At 34.8% G+C, this 25,411-nt stretch overlaps 1 protein-coding gene and 1 long non-coding RNA gene across 4 annotated transcripts in view; one reads left to right on the plus strand and one right to left on the minus strand.

Annotated features, from left to right (window-relative positions):
• Nucleotides 1-25,411, plus strand: part of LOC102555656 (uncharacterized) — a 348,348-nt gene that overhangs the window by 206,874 nt on the left and 116,063 nt on the right.
• The window catches only part of Tgap1l3 (GTPase activating protein testicular GAP1 like 3), a 61,591-nt gene that overhangs the window by 17,253 nt on the left and 18,927 nt on the right, over nucleotides 1-25,411 (minus strand). For all 3 annotated transcript variants that reach the window (XM_087637225.1, XM_087637212.1, XM_087637218.1), the window contains exons 10-23: nucleotides 24,836-25,014; nucleotides 24,267-24,428; nucleotides 23,192-23,301; nucleotides 22,615-22,804; nucleotides 20,919-21,177; nucleotides 19,850-19,992; nucleotides 18,509-18,667; nucleotides 16,003-16,112; nucleotides 14,197-14,383; nucleotides 12,315-12,549; nucleotides 6,856-6,998; nucleotides 5,439-5,597; nucleotides 2,957-3,066; nucleotides 1,644-1,830 (exon numbers count right to left, since the gene is read on the minus strand). In XM_087637225.1, the coding sequence (XP_087493351.1) occupies nucleotides 1,644-1,830; nucleotides 2,957-3,066; nucleotides 5,439-5,597; nucleotides 6,856-6,998; nucleotides 12,315-12,549; nucleotides 14,197-14,383; nucleotides 16,003-16,112; nucleotides 18,509-18,667; nucleotides 19,850-19,992; nucleotides 20,919-21,177; nucleotides 22,615-22,804; nucleotides 23,192-23,301; nucleotides 24,267-24,428; nucleotides 24,836-25,014 (2,333 nt within the window). The remainder of the gene's footprint in view (nucleotides 1-1,643; nucleotides 1,831-2,956; nucleotides 3,067-5,438; nucleotides 5,598-6,855; nucleotides 6,999-12,314; nucleotides 12,550-14,196; nucleotides 14,384-16,002; nucleotides 16,113-18,508; nucleotides 18,668-19,849; nucleotides 19,993-20,918; nucleotides 21,178-22,614; nucleotides 22,805-23,191; nucleotides 23,302-24,266; nucleotides 24,429-24,835; nucleotides 25,015-25,411) is intronic.

Consider the following 25,411-nt stretch of genomic DNA (forward strand, 5'->3'; position numbering starts at 1 on the left):
GGTATGTTTCTAGTCTAAGCCAAGTAGATTCCTGATGAGAAGCCTATTCAACCTGTCACTTACGCTATCCTCCTCCATCTGGTGTAATATCACTATATATTCTTTCCTCTGGCCCTAATTCCTGGAAACTAATAGTTAAAATAAACGATGCTTTCTTTCTTACTTTTTACCTGTTTATTGCCTTTTACCCTGTTCAACATATAGGACTATTATATTGATTCTCTGTAAATTTCTCAGTGTGGTACCAAGTAACCCTCATTTCATTTTTCAGTCCTTAATTATATCCTTTGCTAAAGTCCCCCATACTCAAATTTCAAAAATTAAAATTAAATAATGTTTTAAATTAAAAGTAAAAATCAAACTAAAATTTAAATGCGTTTTAAAATAATTCATTGTTTGAGGTATTTATTGGCGCATAAGTTTTAATACATTATACTCTTTTGTCCAAACAGCTTTACTTGAACTGTACATTGAAATAAGTCACTGGTCTGCTTCAAATCCTCTGGATTTTTCTACATCCTCAATACTGGAACTCCCCAGACATTCCTCTCCTTCTATATTGTAGTATCTTTTTGTTTCTTTAATCATTGTGCTGCTTCAGCTTTGAATCTGCAGGATCACCCCTTTTTCAGCTCTAGTTGCAGGATCTAGATCCCCTTCACACATGTAGCAGATGCAAAGCTTGATCTCAGATACGTTATCTGACTATTGGTGTGGGCACTGGCACTGAGTCTGTTGTCTAGCAATGGATTGCTTTCTTGTAGCTGGGCTGCTTTGTCAGGCTTCACAGGGAGGAGATGCACTTATTCATGTTGTGAGTTTATGTATGAGAGTGAGTTGGTGTGCATGGAAGATATATGCTACTGAGATAAAGGAGAATGGAGGAAAGAAGTCATTGTGAGGATGGAAAGTAGAGGAAGGGAATGCAATCAGAATATAGAGTAAATAATTAGTAGAAAATATTAATGTATGTGGGGTTATAATAAAACTAATAGCTTCATTAAACCTGAGGAACACAAAGTTGTACTTAAAATAGGTTAGTTATAAAATAATGGAAAGTATACAAAATAACATACACCAATTCTTCACACACACGTATATATATGTGTATATATATATTTATGTGTACATGTATATGCATATGTGTATATATGTACATAACTAATGTATATATATGAAATGTTCTTTCATATGACCAGCAATTCACTTTATGTGAATATTTAATAATATGATTGTCTCACCAATATGAAACACAACTATTATATACTCCAAAAATAGGGCTAGACTGAAAAAAAAGTCAAAACATAGGTAATTATGATTTTTTAAACTTCACTCTAGTCTTCTTTGACTACCATTATACGTGAAACATATTGTTGGCCACGATCAATATCTATGAAATAATGAAAGAAAGAAAAAGAAAGAAATAAGAAAGAAAAAACAAAGAAAATGAAATTATCCACTTACTTTGAACTACATCTCCCTTCCCAAATCTTCCTGATATAGATCAATACATATTCCACTCCAGTCTAGAAGAATGCAGTCCTAGGTTTTCCTTTTACAGAAATAAGCTTTCCAAAGTGTTCCTAAATCTTGCTTCACAATGAGTATTTTGTTTCCAAAGGCAAAAAATCAGATCCCCTTACCTTTCTTGAGATATCCTGCAAAAACGGTGAGTTCCTTGTAGTCTCATCCCTTAGCAGGTAAGGAGCTATGCGGAGAGCTAATCTGTCACTGTCTAAATTATTCATGGATGAATCTTTTATTATTGCTAATACAGAAATGAGATGGTATAGTAGTGTAAGGTTTTCTGGTGGGATCTTTACTAAAAGACTAAACAAAGAAAGAATTTTATGTTAGACCATCTGAAATGAAATGTTATTTATATAACACACTACAGAAGAAAAAGTAGATATTATGCAGATCAATTCATAGTATAATCAGAATTCAAAAGAGTAAAGAATATATAGCTAGAGTATTATTTTAATATTTTCTGAAATTACTTTTCTGCGTGAAATCACTGGAAAATATTTTAAAATTGATTTTGAATATCTGTATACTAGATGTATGACTGCGACCTACAGAAACAAGAGGAAGGTGTTAGGATCACTTGTATTAGAGTGAATGAAGATTGTTGCAAACAATGTGTATTCTATGTATGAAAACATCCATTGTTACTAAATGCCAAGCCATCTTTCCAGGCACCATGGAGACACACTTAATATCTAATGTACTATGAATCCATGTAACAGTCTTGTGACACTCTAGAAAGTGAGAAGAAGAAATAAAACTAGTGACAAGACACAATGCAGTTATAAAAGATTCTACTACAGGCAAGGCAGAGATGCAGTGTAACTGGTTAGCAAGTAGAGCTCAAAGTTCCTGTTACAAACTATATCATTCTATGGAGAATCACACAGGAAAATGATTCCAAGAAGTCAAGGCTATCCCTGATCTAGGGGAGCTTTAGTTCCCTGGGAACTATAAGTATAGCTATACTTCCCTGGGGAGTTATAGTTCAGAAAGAAGAATTCAGTAATAGTTTCATGTTCTAATCAATGACATATATTTAACATGTGAAATATTCACAAAATTATGGTAATAAAACTAGGATACAAATAGCCTACAGGTATTCTACACACAGAGTTCTATTAATTTGCCTTACACAGGTATTAAATCAATACTCTAGATTGACCTTCACATATGTGTTACATAAGCTGACTTCTAAACCATGACAGTTATAAACAAGGACGACTCTGGGAGGGATTACAGACATGGTTCAACCCTCTAGTTTGTGAAATGAAAATGTTTAAAAGCTGGCAATACAAGTCTGAACTAAGGTATCCTCTTGTCCTGGGAGATCATTCCAGCTAATAATCCTGTAATCACAAGCCTATGTACCTTACAAAACACTGCTTCTATATTGGTGCAGTTCCCCACATGTTTACTCTATCATTACCTTTGGATGGCAATAACTTTTTCAATCACAGTTCCTTCATCTAGGACGCTAAACCAATTTTCATATAAATCAGATGTCAGCAAGCTTCCATCAATGCTTCTAATAAAGTTCTTTTTTAATGAAAATAAAAACAAAAAAAGTAATGGTCAATGTAGATTGTTGAAAGTACTTGATAAACATTTTTGTTTAAGACTAAAAGTTAGGTCCAGTGATTCTCAACTTGTGTGTCATAAATCCATTTGGGGGTTCACATATTACAAATACTCCATATTAGATATTATATCCATTTTTCAATATATTTCATATCATTAGAAATGTTTTAATTATAAAAAGAGCATCAAAATGGTGTGGCGGCTAAGAATCACCAAACCATGAGGAAATATGTTAGTGTTACAGTATTAGGATGGATTAGAATCATTGGTTGTGACTGGACTTCCATAAAAGTTTCCCAATCTCTCATCTGGACAGAATCTTGACTCAAACCTGGAACCTATGTGCAGCAAGTTGTGTTTTCTTACCTAAGACTAGAATCAAAAAACAGAATCCTAGTTGCTGCAGCAATGGAATAAACCTAGTCTATGTTCATTTTTGCTTTCCTGGCTTATCGTCAACACCACTACTTGCAATCATAGATCTACACTTCACTTCCCCATTCCAAAGGTCTGTCTGCCTTGAATAGGTCCTGCTCCTATGTGGAACTTCTGATCAGGAGCCTATCATACCCGCCCTCTGAGAAGCTCCCCACAGCAGCTGACAGCAGTAGGATGGGAAGAGCCACATCCAATATTTGAATCTGATGGATCAATCATGGACTTGTGTGAAAGGAATGCAGGAAGGATTGCATGCTATGACAGAGATAGGAACTCAGTACGAAGAGCTACAGAATCAAGTAACCAGGAATGCTGGGAGCTATCAAAGCCTGAACTACCAACCAAAAACCCTACACGAGTTACAGCATGAACTATGGCAAATTTATAGCAAATGTAAAGCTTAGTCTCTATGTGGATTCCCCCAACATGTTGAAAAGAGGATATCCATAAGCTGTTGACTGTGAAAACCCTTCCCCAACTGGCCTCAGGGAGAGAAGTTGTGCTAACCCTGAAGAGAGTTGATGTACCAGAAAGGGAAGATAACACAGGGGCCGCAACCTGCTTGGAGAAAGATAGAAACTCTGCAAGGGAGAAGTGGTGTGGGGCAGAATACAAGATAGACAATGAACAAATAAATTAGTATAAAATATAATAAAATGATAGCAACTATTAAATCAAAACAAAACAAAACCAAAGTCCTCTTCTTGGAAATAGGAAACTATCAAACAATGGCAGCATCAGAAGTTACCTCATCCTGATTGTATAGTTGGTGAGTCTGTACTTTTAGCTCTCAGAGAGTAAAGCTGTAAAATACACACACACCTCTGCTAGTGGTTAAGTTTCTTATTTTTGTGCCATGTGAGAAGGTGACAGTTTCATATCTTTTTCTTAAAATTTGGAAATATTCAACTATTTGAATTAAGATGGAGACTTTAGCTCGTTTGAAGAACGGAAAGTTACTTTGTTCATGATAGAGCACAATGAGGTTTGTGTTGTACTAAGAAAAGAAAGTAATGAAAATGGAAGAATTCCAGGTATTCTTGTACCTGTAAATTGCTTTGAATACACATTGCAACCTTCAGTCACTGATCATAACTTTCTGCCCATGATGTGGTCCCAGGTTTCTGGCAATGAGAACTAGACACACTTGGCAAGTTCAGGGCAAAGGAGGGATCAATAGGTACCTTTGCCTAATGTTATTAAGGATAGTTAATCCCAGAGCATTATCTTTTCTCTTGATGTATGGTCCATAGCTCCACTATCTTCTGAGAGGCAAACTCAGATCATTGCCCAAACAAAAATAAAATAATGTTAATGGTTCTAGAGTCACTGGAACTCACTGGCAAGTTAAGACTGGTAGACAAGTTAAAAGTAGGTTAGGCTAACTCTTGACTATTTGACATGGAGTCAGAATCGCAGTATCTGGCAAAGGTGAATGTGCTGGTTTATTTTTGATTGAGAAGGAAAACAACTTCATGTATCTACTGGTCATGGGGTAATATGCAAATTCTATATCCTTTTGTGCATCAGTGATTGACTAGTTATTTTTAACTGTTATTATGTTAGGATATTTTTGGTATTACTTAAGACATGTATTTTGTTCACCTATTACTTCAAAAGGAATGGTCAGTGTTGAAATCAGTGGGAACTTTTGCAATGCCACACTAAATCCCTTCTGCCCTATAAGGAAGTTAACCTCCAAGAGATGCTGTTTACTAGTGTCTTTGTGCTGAATCTTTGCGTTTGTCAGACTTTTACCAACCAGGACTCTTATCAAGATGTCATGTGTCCATAGTTCCAGGAACCAGTCATCATCATGTAGTCTCAAGGACAGAAAGCACATATGCATCGTAGAGGGATGCTTAATGCTGTTGATGGCAAACCTTCCTTACCATTAAAACGGATGCTATAATTATCACACTTTCTTGATTCCAATTTATGTATTGTTCACTGTCAATCATATTCCTCAAGGACCAGTGTGAATTTTCAGGTATAATCTTGAAAATGTCATCTGAGTCTTGCCCTTTTTCGGCAATTATGGACAACATATCCTGTGTAGGATAAGGATAAACTTGCATTATTAGAGATCAACACATCTGAAGCACAGATATGTCTTGTATTATAAACCTGAGCAAAGGAAAGTTGGATGCAGAGAACTATAACAGAGAGGAATGAAGAGGACATTGAACTTTTTTCTGTTTTAATTTCCAAATATCTTTTCTTCCCTAATACTTTGTTTCCACAATTTGAAAAATCATGTTTTTTTTTTTTGTTTTGGACTTCTGTTCCACAAAACATTTTTGTGTATGGTCCTCAATTGCTCTTTGTTTCCCTCTATGATAACTTTCTCAGGCTTGCCATTCAAAGTCAATTTTGGGATATTTCCATTACAGAGATCAAACAACTATTTTACTTCCTGTCTGTCCTGACGTCTATTTGAATCCTTACTTTTGTGTTTTTAATAAAGATTTTCCTCAGTACATTTCTGAGACTTTCATTTCCTTTTTGTCAGTTCTTATTTTCAATTATGTCTAAAGATACTGTCACATACACTAACCCAAACATACTTAAATAATCCTTCAATAATTTTATTCTATAAAAATGAATACCATTCAAGATTTACTTCATTTTCAATTAATAATATGATTACAAATATGTTTACCAGAAAATTGTGCTTTAGAGTTCCTAAGAAATAGACAGTAATGTTCATGTTTCTTATCAGATAAATTTTATCACAAACATCATAAATTACTAGTACAGCTATAGTGCTAAAATAGATGCTGGAAAGTAAAGATATATTTCCAGAGAAGTTTAATACCTCATTGAAAATAGATTAAGCCATATTAGGTGGCATTTAAATATAGTCCACTAGGTTCAAAGATGTTAATACATATCAAGTACTGTGTGTATATCTAATTCATTGATAATGTAAAGTAAAAATCTATAGATATTTTTAATTTAAAAGATTGAGTAATCTCAGAGGCTTTGATATTATGGGAGACTCCAGAGAAATATGGAGTCTTAAAGAAGCTGGAAGACGTTACATTTGGGCAAGCAGTGGGACACTTCCATAAACCCATTTCCTCCCACAAGCTGAAGGTTGTGGTTCTTTGATACAATCTGTGCAAATCATGGGAAGACTATTTCCTTTTTTCTTACAATTACATAATTCAAAATACAGTGAAACATTTCTATTTTAACATGATCTTACACTCATGGATAGGTTATCTAAACCTTCAACAGTTTGATTGAATAACTTTCTCAGAACAATGTTATTTGTTTGATGTAGAAACCCGAAATGATACTCACAAATATTAGACCAGATACCTTTTCGTCTTCAAAAATACTCCTAAGAGTTTTTCCAAACAAGCATTTCTTTGTTGTTTGTGGTGGATTTATGGAAGGTCCTGGTGGGCTGGCATATACACTACTGCCTTGTTGTTTCTCTGAATCTAAGAAAGAAGGGAAATCATTGTTGTAACTGAACTCACTGAGTCCTCGCACACCGTTTTCATTGTATAGCCTCCAAATCAGAAAGAGATACCTGTTAACGTACTAGAAGCATAGACAACATCAAGTAGTCACGTAATAATCGAATACTAACAAAAAAGAGAAAAATAAAAACTATGAAGGAAAAATGCTAAGTCACATATAAAGCTGACCGCATTAGACAACACCTGAATTTCAATGGATATTCTAACATTTAGGTGGACTGGATCAATGTTCAACATGTAGTCACAGAATAGATACTACCCTACACTTCATTTCTGAGCAAATGTATCATTCATAACAACAAAAGAGGAAAAACATTATATAGTTTAAATAGCAGTAATTCATATCTTTAGTGATCTTGGTCTACAAATGGGAAATAGCAGAGTGAAGATAAGGCATACACCCAAGAGGATATAAATGATAAATAACCGTGTAGTCATTCATTAAACAAGGGGAAAATATATGGCAACAACAAAATAACAAAGACCCATAAATACTGCTAATTAATAACTCTAAGCATTAACCGTCTCCAAACAATAATATACAGACTATCAGTTTGGAAAAGAAAACAGGTTCTATTTTTCTCCTGCACCCAAAAATTACACTTGTTTTAGATAAAATTGCATACACTTGTTAGGGAGAAAATTGCCTATATTTCTTTGTATAGTTTGAGGTCCCATTTAGTTTTTCATGTTCATTGGTGTTGTCCTTTTTCATTTAATGTTTTCAAAGTCATGTGATGAGGCTTTGTGGGTGTGGTGAAGGAACATAACAGAAGACTGGGAGGAAAGTGATTAAAAAAATCTGTTCCATAACATTTTTACTCCTAATAAAGTAAAGAGTGTTACATTTTACCAGTCTTTAAAGGGATGGTGTTATAGGACAGTCTAGTTTTTACTATATAAATCTTACTGATTCATGAGCATGGAGAAATATTTCCATTTTGATATCACTTCAATTCGTAATATTTTTGTAGTGTTTTTTTTTGAGTTGCTTCTTTTTTCTTTCATTTTTTTCTTTTTTGCTTTTATTTCAAATCATAAAAGTCTGTTACTTAATGGTTAGAGTCTCCCCCAAGTAACATAATACTTTTGAAATTTACTGTGTATGATGGCATTCCATTAATTTCACTTTCAGCAAATTTGTGTCTTTTATAAAGAAAGAGTACTCACTTTGTGTGATAATTTTGTATGTTGACAGTTTTTGAAATAGTTTAAAGAAATAAGAGTATTCATATGGAATATTTAGACTCACTTATGTTTACTATCACATAATCTTCAAAAGGAGATACTTTGTCTTCTGCATTTCTAATGTGTGTCCCCTCCTCCTCATTCAATTTTAATATTTTCCCACTATATTACAAATGAGACCATTGAGTATGACCAAATATGAGCACAGCAAGCCATTAATTCCAAAATAGTTCATAAGTATCTTGATAATGGACAGCACAAACTGTAAGGAAGGTCTACGTGATAAAATGATCATCAACATTGCATAATTAAGGCAGTCACTATTAAATGTTCTTAACTTAGTATAGAAAGCCTTCTCTTTTTACTTGAAATTTCAACTTTTAACATTGCACACTATAGTCAATAAAGGCTAATTTCAGATGTGGAAAGAAGAAAAATACATAGCCAAAAATGAAGGTATTGTATATTTATATTTCATTTATTTTATATTATACTAGGAAAATGAATTTATCTTGTCAGAGAAGAGTGAAATTGGGTGACTTGGACAAGTCAAAGGACCTGTACAGAAAATTCTAGAGAGAAATAAGAAGGCATAAAATGTTGTATGAAGATGTATAAACAATAAGTTTTTGTCTGAGAAAACAAATGAAAGACACAGAACTATGTTCAATTATGTGGTAATGAAAATACATATAAGTCTAATCAAAGAACAGTTGTTTACAACTGACCTGTTAGTGTCACGTATACCACCTATACTAATATCTTTCCATATTGGTTATTGTCATACTTTATTGAGGTTAAAGATGGGTACAACTATCATTACTTCCCTAACATGTCAACCTGCCTACTATTTTATCTACCTTTGAAACTTGACTTAAATCTAAAATCTTCTAAGACATACCCAGCTACAATCAGTTGACTGCTGAGACATCTCGAAGAATTTTGGCAAAAGGCTCTCAAGCTCCCACCTTGACAGGAATCCAAGTGCTACATAAAGCATCAATATTTTGTGGAAAGTCATATCAAATATTTTAACAATTGGAAGAATTTCTCTCAACAGGATTGAAATAATGGGTGGTGCTAGAAATCTTGCCAGATTTATGGAGCTAGACTAGCCATAAACCTTAAAACTTATTACATTATTTTACTATATCAGCCAAGTTCCTTAAAGCATTCTAAATATTAGTCTTATATCCACAAGTAAGTGGAGCCACTGTTCTTCACCAGAGAAGCCTCTTTGTACATAAAATAATATCATTCTGGAAAACAAACCTGGATACAGTGAAGAGATAAGTGCACTGTGGAAAAGGCAGCATCAGTGAACACATGTGCATTATCGCTAAATTCTATATGGCTCAGGGAACATTGTGGGAGAGGGGTTACAAAGACTGTAAGAGACAGCATACTGGAAAGTCTGTTTTGATGTTGCCTCTCACAAAAATAATGGCAAAACCACAATGATAGCAATAACAATGCAGATATTAAAGCTATGGTCAAATTTCATATGTCACATTTCATAGGTCAAATTTCATATAGGCAGCTAATGATGACTGACAGAATATTAAATTTAACAGCAATGATCTGGATATAGATTGCCTAATACACACTCTACTTCTTGGAAGCCATATTAAGAAACAAGAAAGTGGATTCAAGTAGTATTCATACTTTCACAGATAAAAATATATAAATACACACGTAAAAAGATATTGACATGAGTTTGAGAGTGTAGTGAATGTGATGAAATGAAATAAGAAAAGTCAGACTACAGTACTATAATTCAATTTGAAATAAAATTTTAAAATAATAATAAAAACTTTTGGATTTATACCTACAGTAGTTCAGAGGGAACAAGAAACAGTAATTATGGAAATTACCATTTACTTTAACGATTTTTCTAATATTTCCATATGTCAAATTTGCATTAGGGACACTTTTGAGATAGACAAACCATGAACAAAGACTATTTCATATTAAGGTCTCAGGATATGAAGAGAGATAAAACAAGTATGCTGTATACTTCTGTGCATTTCTGAGTGCATGTAATACATACAGCTTTGTGGGTTTGTGTGTGTGTGTGTGTGTGTTTAAAACACATGCAGATCACATCACTAGCAGTATATTTAGAGCTTTAAACTTATTTACATTAGAGGAGAGTATCCAGTATTGCGCTCTCTCTCTCTCTCTCTCTCTCTCTCTCTCTCTCTCTCTCTCTCTCTCTCTCTCTCTGCCACAAGGTCTGTTTTTATCATTACTGAACAATATGTAAGGAATATATGTCCAAAAATCTTCTGTTCATTACTGTCTCCAATTGCAATATGCTTTCAGTTAGAAGCTTTGGTCTAGAGATGCTTATACGTCAATACCTAGTTTTGTTTGTTTCTTAAAGTAAGTTTTGATGACCCAAATTCATGTCACAAAGCCAGCATCATAATAGCTTTAGACACTGGACTATCATTTCAAGTCATTTTGTATAATCTAAAAACCATGACCCACCTCTGATTTTAATATGCATGATGATTAATTTTGATTGTTAATGGAATTTTATTGAGAACTTTGTATTGTATGGGAATCGAGGCAAAACTCTGAGGGATTATTCAATGTCATTAGCTTCTGGCTATAATTTAGGAACTGAGGTGGGAAAACTAGTACTGTAACTTGGCTGTAGAGGTAGAGACTCAAAAATGCCAATTTCCAAAGACTATGGAGAACCATGGGCAAGGCACATTGGAGTGGAAGCAGGACCCATTTTAATAACATTTTTTATAATGGCAAACAATGTGTATATATAGCATAAAATAAGTATAATGATTGAAAACTGTTTGTAACTAATACTGTGTAAAATAAAACTGAAGTAATAACTTGTAATAATTTCCTCAGCTATGATAAAGTGGGAGTAAGAAGGGAATACTAAAATAAAATGACTTTAGACATTCTTAAGTCATGCTCTACCACTTATGTGGAGCAGTTATTCTGTTTCGTCATGCTAAATGAAACATAATTTCATAGTTAGAGAAACATTCTTAGATGATCGATTCACCTCACCTCAGATTAGAATAATATTTCAGTATATTTTCTTTTTTAATTAACGTATTTATTTATTTTGTTAGATATATTTCTTTACTTACAATTCAAATGGTATTACCTTTCCCAGTTTCCTGTCCATGAGCCCCCCATCTACTCCCCTCCCCGATTAGAATGTTTGGTTGATTCAGAACAGTCGTGGACACAGAACAAACCGCAGGTACTGGCAATGAATTGTTCCTATATTCCTGTGTCCAGAGGCACTGTGCAGTTTCCTCTTGGACCAGGAATGTGGGCAGAGGTCTGCAGAAGTGGCAGTCTGTCGTGAGGTCTCGGGATGACTGGACTTCTGGATGTTCAACTCTCTTCCCCATGGAATTTTGGTCTTTGTATATTTTCTCAGCATTATGCAAAGAATTGGCTGAGTTGACAATGTATTTCAATATAATAGTTACTACCTGTTAATCAGGAGAGTTTTAACCTCTTTATCATTCTTCACATAGGTTTTGTAGCAGATCCTGTCCAATTTAATATTTATACTAATGCTAAGCACTTGGCAAGGTTGTCTCTCATAGGAAATTAAATAAATATTAGTAGATTTTTACTAGGATAACAACGTTTCTTGACATTGGTGCAGAGTTTAATATTGCAGAATGTTAAATGGACTTTAAGTCAAATCGTTATTTCTAAAGGATCATATTAAAAATAAAAATTTCATATGCAAAAGCTCCTCTCTTACTTAAGGACCATGGGAAGGAAAAGGCAAATAAGCAGAAAATATCGTTGGATCCTCTAAATAGTTGGTCAAACATGTCTTTTTGTATTGAGATGTATATAAATATATGTTTATATATGTATATATGTGAACATTTATGTACATATACATATTTGTCTGTCTATAGAAGCACATATTTAAGTATAATTTAATTAAAGTCCTGTTTAAAAGCTTTACCCATACTCAAATATTATTGTTTCTCAATGCTACTCTGATATTTACAAATTTATGAAAACATGGGATGATATCATCCTTCCATACATTTGATGACTAAATAAATTTTTTCATACCTGTAGAACCACACTTTTTCAGAGGAGCATGTGAAATATTTAATTTTTCATCATTCCAGGATTTCTCATTGTGTCCACCTATGGCTTCTTTCATAATAGGTGATTTCTCTGCAGACTTTATAGAATGTGTAGAGGTTTTTAGTCCATCTACTCTTCTGTCAGTTTTTTTTAAATACGTTTTATCATTTCCAAATATTAGCAGATAGTTGTCAATCATGACTTGTATAAGCAACGTCTGTAATACAACAAGGCAAAAACAAGAGATTCATTTCACATAGGTTACAAAATAGAAATTTAAATTAAAATCCATAAATATGAGAAAAATAACAGTTGCCACAAAGAGATAGGAACCCATGAAATATAGTGTCTGAAATGACAACTTTAAGGTCTTTAAATTTATCAAAAGTTGTTAAAATATTATATAGATTGCAAGGAATAGAAGAACATTTCAGAAATGATATGCTGACAAAAACTGTGAATGAATCAAATTAATGACTGATGTTTGTTGACTTTTGGGGGAGTGGTTTTGTGATGTTTTGTATGAGGTGTTATTCTACTTCCAGGCATGGCAATATCCTCTTTGTGACAAAATTTCTGCGGGTCTAAGTCCTTGTCCCTCTTGGTGAAAGAATGCCACTTTCACAAAACACAAATTACAAAATCAAACTAAAATTAAAAAGCATTTTTAAAAATGTAGTATGGGAGGTATTGGCCCATAAGCTTTTGTTCAAACAGCTTTACTTCAAATGTACATTGAAGTAAGTCACTGGTCTGGTTCAAGCCCTCTGGGTTTTTCTACATCCCCAATACTGGAACTTCCCAGACATGCTTCTCCTTTTATATCCTCGTATCTTGTTGTTTCCTTTAATAATTGTGATCTTTCAGGATTGAATCTGCAGAATCACCCTTCATAAACTCCAGTTGCAGGATCTAGGTCCCTACACTTATGTAGCAGATGTACAGCTAGACCTCAGGTAGGTTGCCTAACTGTTGGTGTGGGCACTGGCTCTGACTCTGTTTTTTAGCATGGATTTTCTTCTTATAGCTGGGCTGCCATGCTTGGCTTTAGCGGGAGGAGATGTACTTATTCCCATTCTGAATTGAAGTATGAGAGTGAGTTGGTGTCCATAAAAGTTGTATCCTACTGAGATAAAAAAGAATGAAGGAAGGAAAGTGTTGTGAAGATGGGACTTGGAGGAAGGGAATGCAATCAAAATATAGAGTAAAAAAGTAGTGAAAAATATTACTTTATATGAGTTTACAATAAAATCACTAACTACATTAAACCTGAGAAACACAAAAATGGACTAAAATAGGATAGTTCTAAAATATTGAAACATATACAACATATACATCAATGCTTCATATATATATATATGTATATATATACATATATATGTACACAAATATATATGTACACTTAAATGTACAAATATATTTATATAAAATGTGCTTTCATATGACCATCAATTCACTTAATATGAATATTTAATAATATAATATTCTCACTAATATTAAACACAATTATATATTCCAGAAATAGTGCTACACTGGAAAAAAGCAATCAAAACCTAGGCAATCGAGATTTTTTTAAACTTCTCTATAGTATTCTTTGACTACCATTATACAGGAAACCTAGTATTGTCAACAATCAATATCTCAAAGGAAAGAAAGAACAAAGAAAGAATGAAATTATCCACTTACTTTGAACTACATCTCCCTTCCCAAATCTTCCTGATATAGATCAATACATATTCCACTCCAGTCTAGAAGAATGCAGTCCTAGGTTTTCCTTTTACAGAAATGAGCTTTCAAAGTGTTCCTAAACCTTGCTTCACAATGAGTATTTTGTTTCCAAAGGCAAAAAATCAGATCCCCTTACCTTTCTTGAGATGTCCTGCAAAAACGGTGAGTTCCTTGTAGTCTCATCCCTTAGCAGATAAGGAGCTATGCGGAGAGCTAACTTGTCACTGTCTAAATTATTCATGGATGAATCTTTTATTATTGCTAATACAGAAATGAGATGGTTTAGTAGTATAAGGTTTTCTGGTGGGATCTTTAGTAAAAGGCTAAACAAAGAAAAAGAATTTTATGTTAGATCATCTGAAATGTCGTGTTAGTTACAAAACTAACAATAGAAAAAAGAAGTTAGATATTTCGTAGACCAACTCATAGTATAATCAGAATTCAAAAGAAAAAAGAATATATAGCTACTGTATTAGATTTAAATATTTTCTGAAATCATTTTTCTGTATGAAATCATTGGAAAATACTTTAAAACTAAGTTTGGATATCTGTGTACTAGATGTATGACTACTACCTACAGAAAAAAAAGAGGAAGGTGTTAGGATCAGTGGTAGAAATGCAGGCCGACAGGAATTGGATGTAGATCTGTCCTGAGAGACATAGCCAGAATACAGCAAATACAAAGGCGAATGGCAGCAGCAAACCACTGAACTGAGAATGAGACCCCCGTTGAAGGAATCAGAGAAAGGAGTGGAAGAGCTTGAAGGGACTCAAGACCTCATATGAACAACAATGCCAAGCAACCAGAGCTTCCAGGGACTAAGCCACTACACAAAGACTAGACATGGACTGACCCTGGACTCTGACCTCATAGGTAGCAATGGATATCCTAGTAAGATCACCAGTGGAAGGGGAAGCCCATGGTCCTGCTAAGACTGAACCACCAGTGAACGTGATTGTTGGGGGAGGGCAGTATTGGGGGGAGGATGGGAAGGGGAACACCCATAAATAATTGGAGGGGCAGGGGGATGGTGGCCCGGAAACCAGGAAAGGGAAAAACACTCGAAATGTGAATAAGAAATACTCAAGTTAATAAAATAAAAAAGATAAAAAAAGAAAAAAAATGAGAAAAAAAGATAGAGTGAATGAAGATTGTTGTAAATCATGTGTATTCTGTGTATGAAAACATCCAGTGTTACTAAATGCCAAACCATCTTTCCAGCCACCATGGAGACACACTTAATATCTAATGTATTATGAATCCCTGTAACACTCGTGTGAGACTCTAGAAAATAAGGAGAAGAAATAACACTAGTGACACCACACAATGCAGTTATGAAAGCTTCTGTGACAGACAAGGCAGAGATGCAGTGTAACTGGTTAGCAAGTGGAGCTCAAAGCTCCTGTTACAAACCATATCATTCTATGGAGAAACAGACAAGAAAATGATTCAAAGAAGTCAAAGCTATACCTGACCTAGACTTCCCTAGGTAGTTATAGTTGAGAAAGAAGAATTCAATAATAGCTTCATGTTCTTATCAATGATATATACTTAACATGTGAAATATTCACAAAATCGTGGTAATAATACTAAGATACAAATAACTGGCAGGCATTATGGACACATAGTTCTATTAATTCTCTATACAGGAACTAAACCAATAGTCTAAGTTGACCTGCACACAATGTGTTACATAGGCTGACTTCTAAACCATGACAGTTATAAATAAGGAGGACTCTAGGAGGGATAACAGACATGGTTCAACCCTCTAGTTTGTGAAAGGAACATGTTGATAAAGTGGCAATACAAATCTGAGCTAAGGTATCCTCTTGGCCTGGGAGATCATTCCAGCTAATAATCCTGTAATCACAAGCCTATGTACCTTACAAAAGCACTGCTTCTATATTGGTGCAGTTCCCCACATGCTTACTCTATCATTACCTTTGGATGGCAATAAGCTTTTCAATCACAGTTTCTTCATCTAGGACGCTAAGCCATTTTTCATATAAATCAGATGTCAGCAAGCTTCCATCAATACTTCTAATAAAGTCCTTTTTTAATGAAAATAAAACCAAAAAAGGTAATGGTCAATGTAGATTGTTGAAAGTACTTGATAAACATTTTTGTTTAAGACTAAAAGTTAGGTCCAGTGATTCTCAACTTGTGTGCCATAATCCTTTTGGGGGTTCACATATTATATATACTCCATATTAGATATTATATCCATTTTTCAATATACTTCATATCATTAGAAAAATTTTAATTATAAAATGAGCATCAAAATGGTGTGGCGGCTAAGAATCACCAAACCATGAGGAAATATATTAGTGTTACAGTATTAGGATAGCTTAGAAACAGTGGTTGTGACTGGACTTCCATAAAATTTTCGCAAACTGTCATCTGGCCAGAAACTTGGCTCAAACATGGAACCTATATGAAAGATCTTGTGTTTTCTTACCGAACACTAGAATAAAAACTCTGCCTCCTAGTTGCTGTAGCAATGAAATAAACATACTCTATGTTCAATTTGGCTCTCCGGGTTCTCATCATACCACTACTTGCAATCATAGATGTAAACTCTACTTCAAAGCCCAAAGTTGTCTGCCTTGAAGAAAGTCAACTCCTTTGTGGAACAACGAGTCAGGGGCCTATCTTAACTGCCCTCTGAAAAGGTCCATCAAGATGCTTCACTGAAAGAGGATGTAAAGAGCCACTGCCAATCTGTGAATCTTATGGATCAATCATGGACTTGTGTGAAAGAAATGTAGGAAGAATTCCAAGCAATGAAGGAGATAGGAACTCCAAACTAAGAGATAGGGAATCAAATGACTGTGAACCGTGGGGGCTATCAAAGACTGAAATACCCACCAAAAACACTACAGGAACTGCAGCATGACCAACAGCTAATTTATAGCAAATGTAAAGCTTGGTCTCCTTGTAGATCCCTCAACATGTGGAGGAGAAGCTATCCATAAGCTGATGACTGTGAAAACCCTTCCCCAACTGGCCACAGGGAGAAGTTGTGCTCACCCTGAAGAGAGTTGATGTGCCAGGAAGGGAAGATAACACAGGGGCCCCAACCTGCTTGGAGAAAGATAGAAACTCTGCAAGGGAGAAGTGGTGCGGGGCAGAATACAAGATAGACAATGAACGAGTAAATTAGTATAAAATATAATGAACTGATAGCAGCTATTAAATCAAAACAAAACAAAACCAAAGTCCTCTTCTTGGAAATAGGAAACTATCAAACAGTGGAAGCATCAGACGTTACCTCATCCTGATTGTATAGTTGGTGAGTCTGTACTTTTAGCGCTCACAGAGTAAAGCTGTAAAATACACACACACCTCTGCTAGTGGTCAAGTTTCTTATTTGTTTTCCATGTGTGAAGGTCACAGTTTCATATCTTTTTCTTAAAATTTGGAAATATTCAACTACTTGAATTTTTGGAGACTTTAGCTTGTTTGAAGAACGGAAAGTAACTTTGTTCATGATATAGCACAATGAGGTTTGTGTTGTACTAAGAAAAAGAAGTACTGAAAATGGGAGAATTCCAGGGATTTTGGACCTGTAAATTGCTTTGAATACACATTGCAACCTTCAGTCACTGATCCTAACTTTCTCCCCATGATGTGGTCCCAGGTTTCTGGCAATGAGAACTAGACACACTTGGCAAGTCCAAGGGCCAAGGAGGGATCATTAGGTACCTTTGCCTAATGTTATTAAGCATAGTTAATCCTAGAGCATAATCATTTCCCTTTTTGTGTGGGCCATAACTCCACTATCTTCAGAGAGGCAAACTCAGATCATTGCCCAAACAATAATAAAATAATGTTAATGGCTCTAGAGTCACTGCAACTCACTGGCAAGTTAAGACTGGTAGACAAGTTAAAAGTAGGTTAGGCTAACTCTTGACTATTTGACATGGAATTAGAATAGCAGTGTCTGGCAAAAGTGAAAATGCTGGTATATTTTTTGATTGAGAGGGAAAACAACTTCATGTATCTACTGGACATGGGACAACTTCTAAATTCTATATCCTTTTGTGCATCAGTGATTGACTAGTTATTTTTAACTGTTATTATGTTAGGATATTTTTGGTATTACTTAAGACATGTTTTTTGTAGAACACACTTTTACCGCTATTATTACTTGTTCAGCTAGTGCTTCAAAAGGAATGGTCAGAGTTGAAATCAGTGGGAACTTTTGCAATGCCACACTAAATCCCTTCTGACCTATAAGGAAGTTAACCTCCAAGAGAAGCTGTTCACCACTGTCTTTGTGCTGAATCATTGTGTTTGTCATACTTTTACCTACAATGACTCTTATCAAGAAGTCATGTGTCCGTAGTTCCAGGGACCACTCATCATCATGTAGTCTCAAGGACAGAGAGAATATATGCATCTACGGAGAGAAACTTAATGTTGTTGACGCCAAAACCTTCCTTACCGTTAAAACGGATGCTATAATTATCACGCTTTCTTGATTCCAATTTATGTATTGTTCATTGTCAATCCTATTCCTCAAGGAATAGTGTGAATTTTCAGGTATAATTTTGAAAATGTCATCTGAGTCTTGCCCTTTTTCGGCAATTATGGACAGCATATCCTGTGTAGGATAAGGATAAGCTTGTATTATTAGAGATCCAAATGTCTGCAGCACAAAACTGTCTTTTATTGTGAATATGAGCAGAAGCAGTTTTGGAAGCAGAGGTCAAACTGAGAGGAATGAAGAAGACATTAAACTTCTTTCTGTTTTAACTTCCAAATACATTATTTTCTGTAATCCATTTTTTTCCAATTTGAAACATCATGGTTTTGTTTGTCCCCCAAAGCATTTTGGTGAATGGTCCTCTATTACTTTGTTTCCTTCTATGAATAACTTTCTCATGCATGCTATTGTAAGTAACTATTGAGATATTTCCCTTTCAGAGATCAAATCACTATTTTACTTCCTGCCTGTCCTGAGAGTATTATGAATCATAAGTTTTGCATTTTTAAATAAGGTTTTTTTCACTATGCTTCAAAGACTTTTATTCTCCTTTTCTGTGACTTTTTAGTTTTAAATATGTCTAAAGATTCCATCATATTTAAGAACCCAACTCTATCTCAATCCTTCTTCCTTAATTTTCCTCTGTGAAAATGATGACTATACTCAGATTTACTCCACATTTCCTCTATTTTAAATTGATTACATATTTACATACATGGTTACCAGAAATTTCTGTTGTAAAATACAGAAGAAATGGGTAGTAATGCTCATGTGTCTGACACGATAAATTTGTTCACTCAGCATAAATTCCTAATTTAAAATAGATTAAGTGGCATTTAAATATAGTCTAATAGGATTACATTTGTTAATATATTGTAAAAACAATGTGTATATCTAATGTGTTGATAACATAAATTAGTCTATGAGTATTTTTAATTATAAAAGATTGAGTAATCTCATAGCAATGATATTAAGGGATTTACTCCAAAGTAACATGGAGTAAAGAAGAAGCTGGAAGACCTTACAGTTGGGTTGTCAGCAGGGCACATCCACAGATCCATTTCCTCCAAAAAGCTGGTGGGTTTGGATCTTCTAAACAATCAGTGTAAAATATGAGAATACTATTTCTTTTTCCTTTTATTTTTCAATTTCTTTCAAGTACATTATTCCTATTTCAGTGGAACTTATTTCTATTTTAAAATGATCTTACCTTCAAGACAGTTTATCTAAACCTTAATCAGTTTGATTAAATAACTTACTTAGAACAAAGGTGCTGTAGAGGCCCAAAATGATACTCACGATTATTAGACCAGACATCTTTTTGTCTTCAAAAATACTGGTAAGAGATTTCCCAAAATAACATTTCTTTTTTGGATGTGGTAGATTTAGATAAGGTACTGGTGGGCTGGCATATATACTACTGCCTTTGTGTTTCTCTGAATCTAAGAAAGAAGGTAAATCATTGTTGTAAATGAACTCACTGAGCCCTAGCATACTCTCTTCATTCTACAGCCTGCATGCCTTATTCAATAACACAAACACACATAAAATAACTAATTAACATTATAACATTTATAATGACCTTCCTTCATAAGGCACTTTGTATATACTTATATGGGACCCATACTTCAGTATAAAAAATAAGTTCTTGTGTTTGCACTGAAAGCCATGCATATACGTAATAGAATCAAGCAGTCATATAGCAACAATCACTTCATCCCCCTCTGTGACTTTCTGTCTGACATGGGCAACAATATATGAACAACAGTATCTATAGCTCACAAGACAACTTGTCTGACTGCATTTCTGTTACACTCCTTGGCTTTCTCCACTGATCTGTGAGTTCAAATCTGAGATCATATCGTCTATGTCAACCATATGGGTATATTATGCTGTACTTTCAGATATTCATAAGAGACTAGCATGGTGGCACATGCCTTTATTCCCAGATCTCAGGAAGCAGAGCCAAGAAGATCTCTGTGAATTTGATGTCAGCTAGGTACACAAAGCAAGTTCAATGACAGCCAGAACTGTTACATAGACAAAATCCAATTGGCTATTGAGTTGCTATTCCCTTTATTTAAGAATCTATGTTAAGACTCCATATTATCACTGTAAGTGTCATTTCTTACATATCCTTAATTAATTAATCTCATTTCTGGGATTAACCTATAACAACACAGGACCAGTGGAAAGAGATTCTAAAATTTGGAGGCAAATTCTAACTATAAGATGATACCTATAACTTACAGCTGAGGTTTCCCTTAACATGGTTTAGCAAATTCTTCATTGTTGTTTGCTATAATTCATATTTTCAGTGCTCAAGGATTACAACTTTAAGTTACGATTGTAGAATAACTATCCATACCTATAATGCCCTCATAGGGAGGATAATCAACTGCACTTCTCGGCAGTGCATCATAGCCAGGAGTGCATGTCTTGCCACTGGGGCAGCTGCTGAGTCCACGTTCTATTTCCTTCATGGTGCTGGTGTTTGTTGCAGTATTCTGGGAATGTGAGGACATCTCTCCGGGAGGATGAAATAGAGATGTTTCATACCAAACCTCAACCAAGTCCTCCCCGAATAGTTTTCGAGCATTTTCAATCATAAATGTTGTCAGAGATATCTTTGAAAAAATATGGCAAACACAGAGGATCTCTGTCATTTTGTATGGATGCAAACAACATTTTACTTATTAGTCTTGGAGGCTAAAAATATGCAGTTCAAAATTCTGAGGAAAAATTAGCTGTTAAAATATATAGAGGCAGGCTTCGGTCAGAAATTTAAAGGATTGCATGATCAAAGTTTCAAGTGTCATCACCACAGTGCAATGCTATATAAGTGTATGATTTCCAGCTTTTACATTGTGATAATGAGTATGTGATACATACTGTCCACTGAAATGGCTTGGGTTACATTTGATACATACATGTATGAGCATGATTGTAAGGATGCCTATAGAAAGGCAGAGGTAAGGAGGGAAGATGACCTCTGAATGTGGGCCCATCTCTCTGAAAGTTCCCATGGGCTGTCTAAAATGCAAGTGACAGACAAACCTATCTGAGCAGTCAAATTCACATGTCTCAGTGCAGCACAATGGTAACAACTACATCAATATATCAATGTGTCATTCCTTCACATATCCTTAATTACTTAATCTTAATACAGTGATCACTCAGTGCAGATGCAATCGTAACATCTTGATCTAATGGTTCATTATATTGGGAGGTATGAAATTAGGTCTACATGGAAGAAACAGGATAATTATGGATCTCCAATGGCATGTACTTTGGAACCCCATCTTTTCCTCCTGATCTTTGATTCAACACAATGTGAGAAATATTGTTGTTTCTCAGTTGGGCTGTTTTACAATGTGATCCTTACAGATCCGAGGGCAATTGCTCAATTAATAATGAATCAGAAACTCAAATACTTAGAGTCAAAATGAACATTTGATTGCTATACTGTATAGACTTTGGTATTTTATTATAGTATTTGAAAGATGGCTAACATAGAAACATGTACTCTATAATTTCTCTAAACTGATCATAACCAGCATCCAGAGGCCAATAGTATATTTAATCATACTAATCAGGGTCCTAATGAGCATATCTGATAAAAAAATCCAAATTGCATTTCCTTTGCTTTGTTGTGAAAACCACCTTGAAAATAGGTACAATTTCACACATTCTACACTGATTATACCAGAATTAAGTCTTGATTGCTCAACCCAGTACCCAGGATTATTATTATTGTTAGTATCATTTCATAACATTTGTTCTCAATGAGTTAGTCTAAGGATATTCTAAATGACAATGACAAAAGACTAAGTCATTGATCTCAAATACCCATTTATATTTTATTTAAAATGCATCAATGATTCCTCCCTTCAGAAGAACAACTTTCAAAGCTGTAGTTAATTTTTTAATTGAAACAAAAATAAAACAAAACAATAATCACCACCAACAACAACAAATTCTTGAGAATATCTTGAGATACTCCTCTTTTCTGGTCTCATTGTAAAGGCGTAGGAAAGCTAGGCATAAAGCGCTTATCTAATTACCTTTTTGGCAATGTCATTTGTCCCCCCATTATTGCAGGAGCTGGGTATGAATAAGAGACATGAGGCTATCCCACAAGACAGATGGTAAGAAGACATTCCATTAACCGAAGAGTTACTTTTAACTTCAAATAAAATTTGAAAAATTTGCCCCAGCAGTGCAGCATTTGCAGTTGGCAGTTTTTCTAAAAGACTGAACACAGAGACAATTATTTTAAAACAAGTGTACTCAATGTGTAAAAATTAAGGAAGGGAAAGAGTAATTGTAGCACGTGCAGGATGCTCTCAAAATAAAATGAAAGAATTTGTACTCATATTGTTGCTTACAGTATTTACCTAATTCAGAATAAAAGACAAATATTACTGGAATATGAAGTTAAGATTGTCAGCATGGGCTACTGTAATTCCCACTCTAACTCACATTTCTGTTGAAAGTGTCTAATGTTTGTGAGCAATTGAAACCTTTTGTTGTCTGACATTGTTTATAGTAAATTTTTTCGTGATATATAATCTCTAATGCATGTAAGCAAATATTACTTCTATTGTGATGATGTTGTTCACAGAGTTGGCCAACAATTACCTCTGTACTGCTGCTAATTTCTCTTCCTCGTTGATCTTTTCGGTTACAGCAATCCATTCATCATAGAGCTTTGAAGTCATCAGACTTCCTTCAATGTTTTGTAGGAAGTCCTTATAAAGAGAGGAAAAAATATTTTGTGAAAATATTAATCATGGGAATTATTCAAAATACATTCACCGATCAATTTCAGTTTAGTTCCAACTTTCTTCACAGCTCCCAAAATTTCCCCTAGTTAGAACATTCCTTGATATATAGGTCCAGTAAGTTTCATCTATTCAAACTAGAAATCAAAGGACAGATTTTCAGATTTACTTTGACTAGAGAAAAATCTTTCTGTAGCTCAACATGCCTCTAGTGGATGGCTGAGTAAACTATCACATATAAGGGATCAATACTTCAGCTTGAACACTATTTTAAATGATAGAATCATACAATTATTTTAACAACAACAAAGGCAACCATAGGAACTATTATCTGATTTCTCCAAAGCACAAAACCATGTCCGGTATTGGAAGCATGGATGCACATGTGGTCATGGTTCTTAGGGAATGTCATGCCACTATTTCACTAAACTAGTGTGACTCCTACCTGTATTATAAATATTTACCTCAATATTCACAGAAAATATAGCCCTTACCCATCAAAAAAGTTCTCTTTGCAATGGATGGAGACTATTACTGAAAACCACATCTAGTCAAGGTACAAAGAACAAAATATCCTGTGACTCTGAGCTCCAGATTATACATATATATACAAGTCTGAACTGTGGGCTCCAAACATGTGTAAAGAGAGTCAGGAATATTGTACACCTGAGAATAGGACAGTAACATTTGCTATGAGATTTAGGCTCCTAGGAAGGAAGGCAGAGTTTACTTTTGATAATCCAACAATAATGCTGCTTAAACAATTTCCAATCAAAACATCATCCATGTTATTAACCTTGACAGAGGAGACTTGGAGCTTATCAGGTTTCTCTCATACATATCTACTGTCACTCAAGGGAATGCAAAATGAAGAAAACTATTCCCATACTCAGGGGAATCCTGAGCATAGATGAAGGAAGTACTCTCCCTACCTTAAAGATCCAGGCCACTACATGCACAGATTGCTTGTTTATATCCACCTCTTCGTCTGAATCCAATTTGTCCTTTACTGTTTGGCACAGGGTTACACTCGGAGATACTGTAAAGACACCCTTGGTTGTGGGCCCTTTCCTTTTTAGTAGGGACAGCATGTCCTGAGAAGAAGATTGAGAAACACCTGTCAGGCTTCATGCAGCACAGGGCACGATTGTCTCCTTGAGAAGCAGACCAATGTACATAAGTGTAGTTTAAGAAATGGCATGAACACAGCGGACCTTAAGCTGATTTTGTGCCTCAATCTTTTGTTGTGCACATCCTACCCTAATATTTACCCTTTAAGATCGGACATTTCTTTTTATCACATTTTCCAAAATACTTGAGATTAAATCCAACTTTTCCAATAGACAGTACCTAAATAGCCCTCTCTCATCTTTCTATTGGAAAGCCAAAGATTTGAGACACAATTCTTTTACTCCACATGTTGATAGAAGTGAAGGGATCAGGTATATAAGAAATAGGATTTTGTCTTAGGCGAGCCAGAGAAGAATCATGTGATACATACCAGAATTGCTGAGGGCAGTTTGTTATCATGACAAATGGAACTGAGTTCTCTTCCAAACAGTTTTCCTCCCTTATTAACTCGTGGGCTAGTGCATACTTGGTCCTGGTGGCGCACAGAGCACCTGTGCCACCACGATATTATAGAAGTTTTTGGTTTCTTAAGATTTTTTCCATTTATATCTGAGGAGGAGATGTGATCATCACATGGGATAGTATAATTTATACAGACCTTTTACAAAACGAATTTCAATTGTAAAATGTACTTGTTTTAATGGGTTAATCATCCTGTTGTGTTTATATAGCCTTCTTACCATATACCCTACACTGTTATTAATCTTAGTTATGTCTCCAAGCCATGGTCTAGTGTTCTCCAGTGGGAATTCTCACAAGATGATGCTGTCTAACTCCACACTGTATCATGAAATACTAGATACATAGGTTGAACAAGCTCCCTGAGCTATGTACAGGCTGTTGCTTCTGTAGTCACATCCATTTTCATAGCCACCCTCACTTTATTCATATTAAGAAATTTTCTATTTTCTTCAACTCTCATGGTGAAACTCTTTTCATCCTATGT

Source organism: Rattus norvegicus, chromosome 2 (assembly GCF_021556685.1).
Source record: "Rattus norvegicus strain SHRSP/BbbUtx chromosome 2, alternate assembly SHRSP_T2T, whole genome shotgun sequence".
Lineage (NCBI taxonomy): Eukaryota > Metazoa > Chordata > Mammalia > Rodentia > Muridae > Rattus > Rattus norvegicus.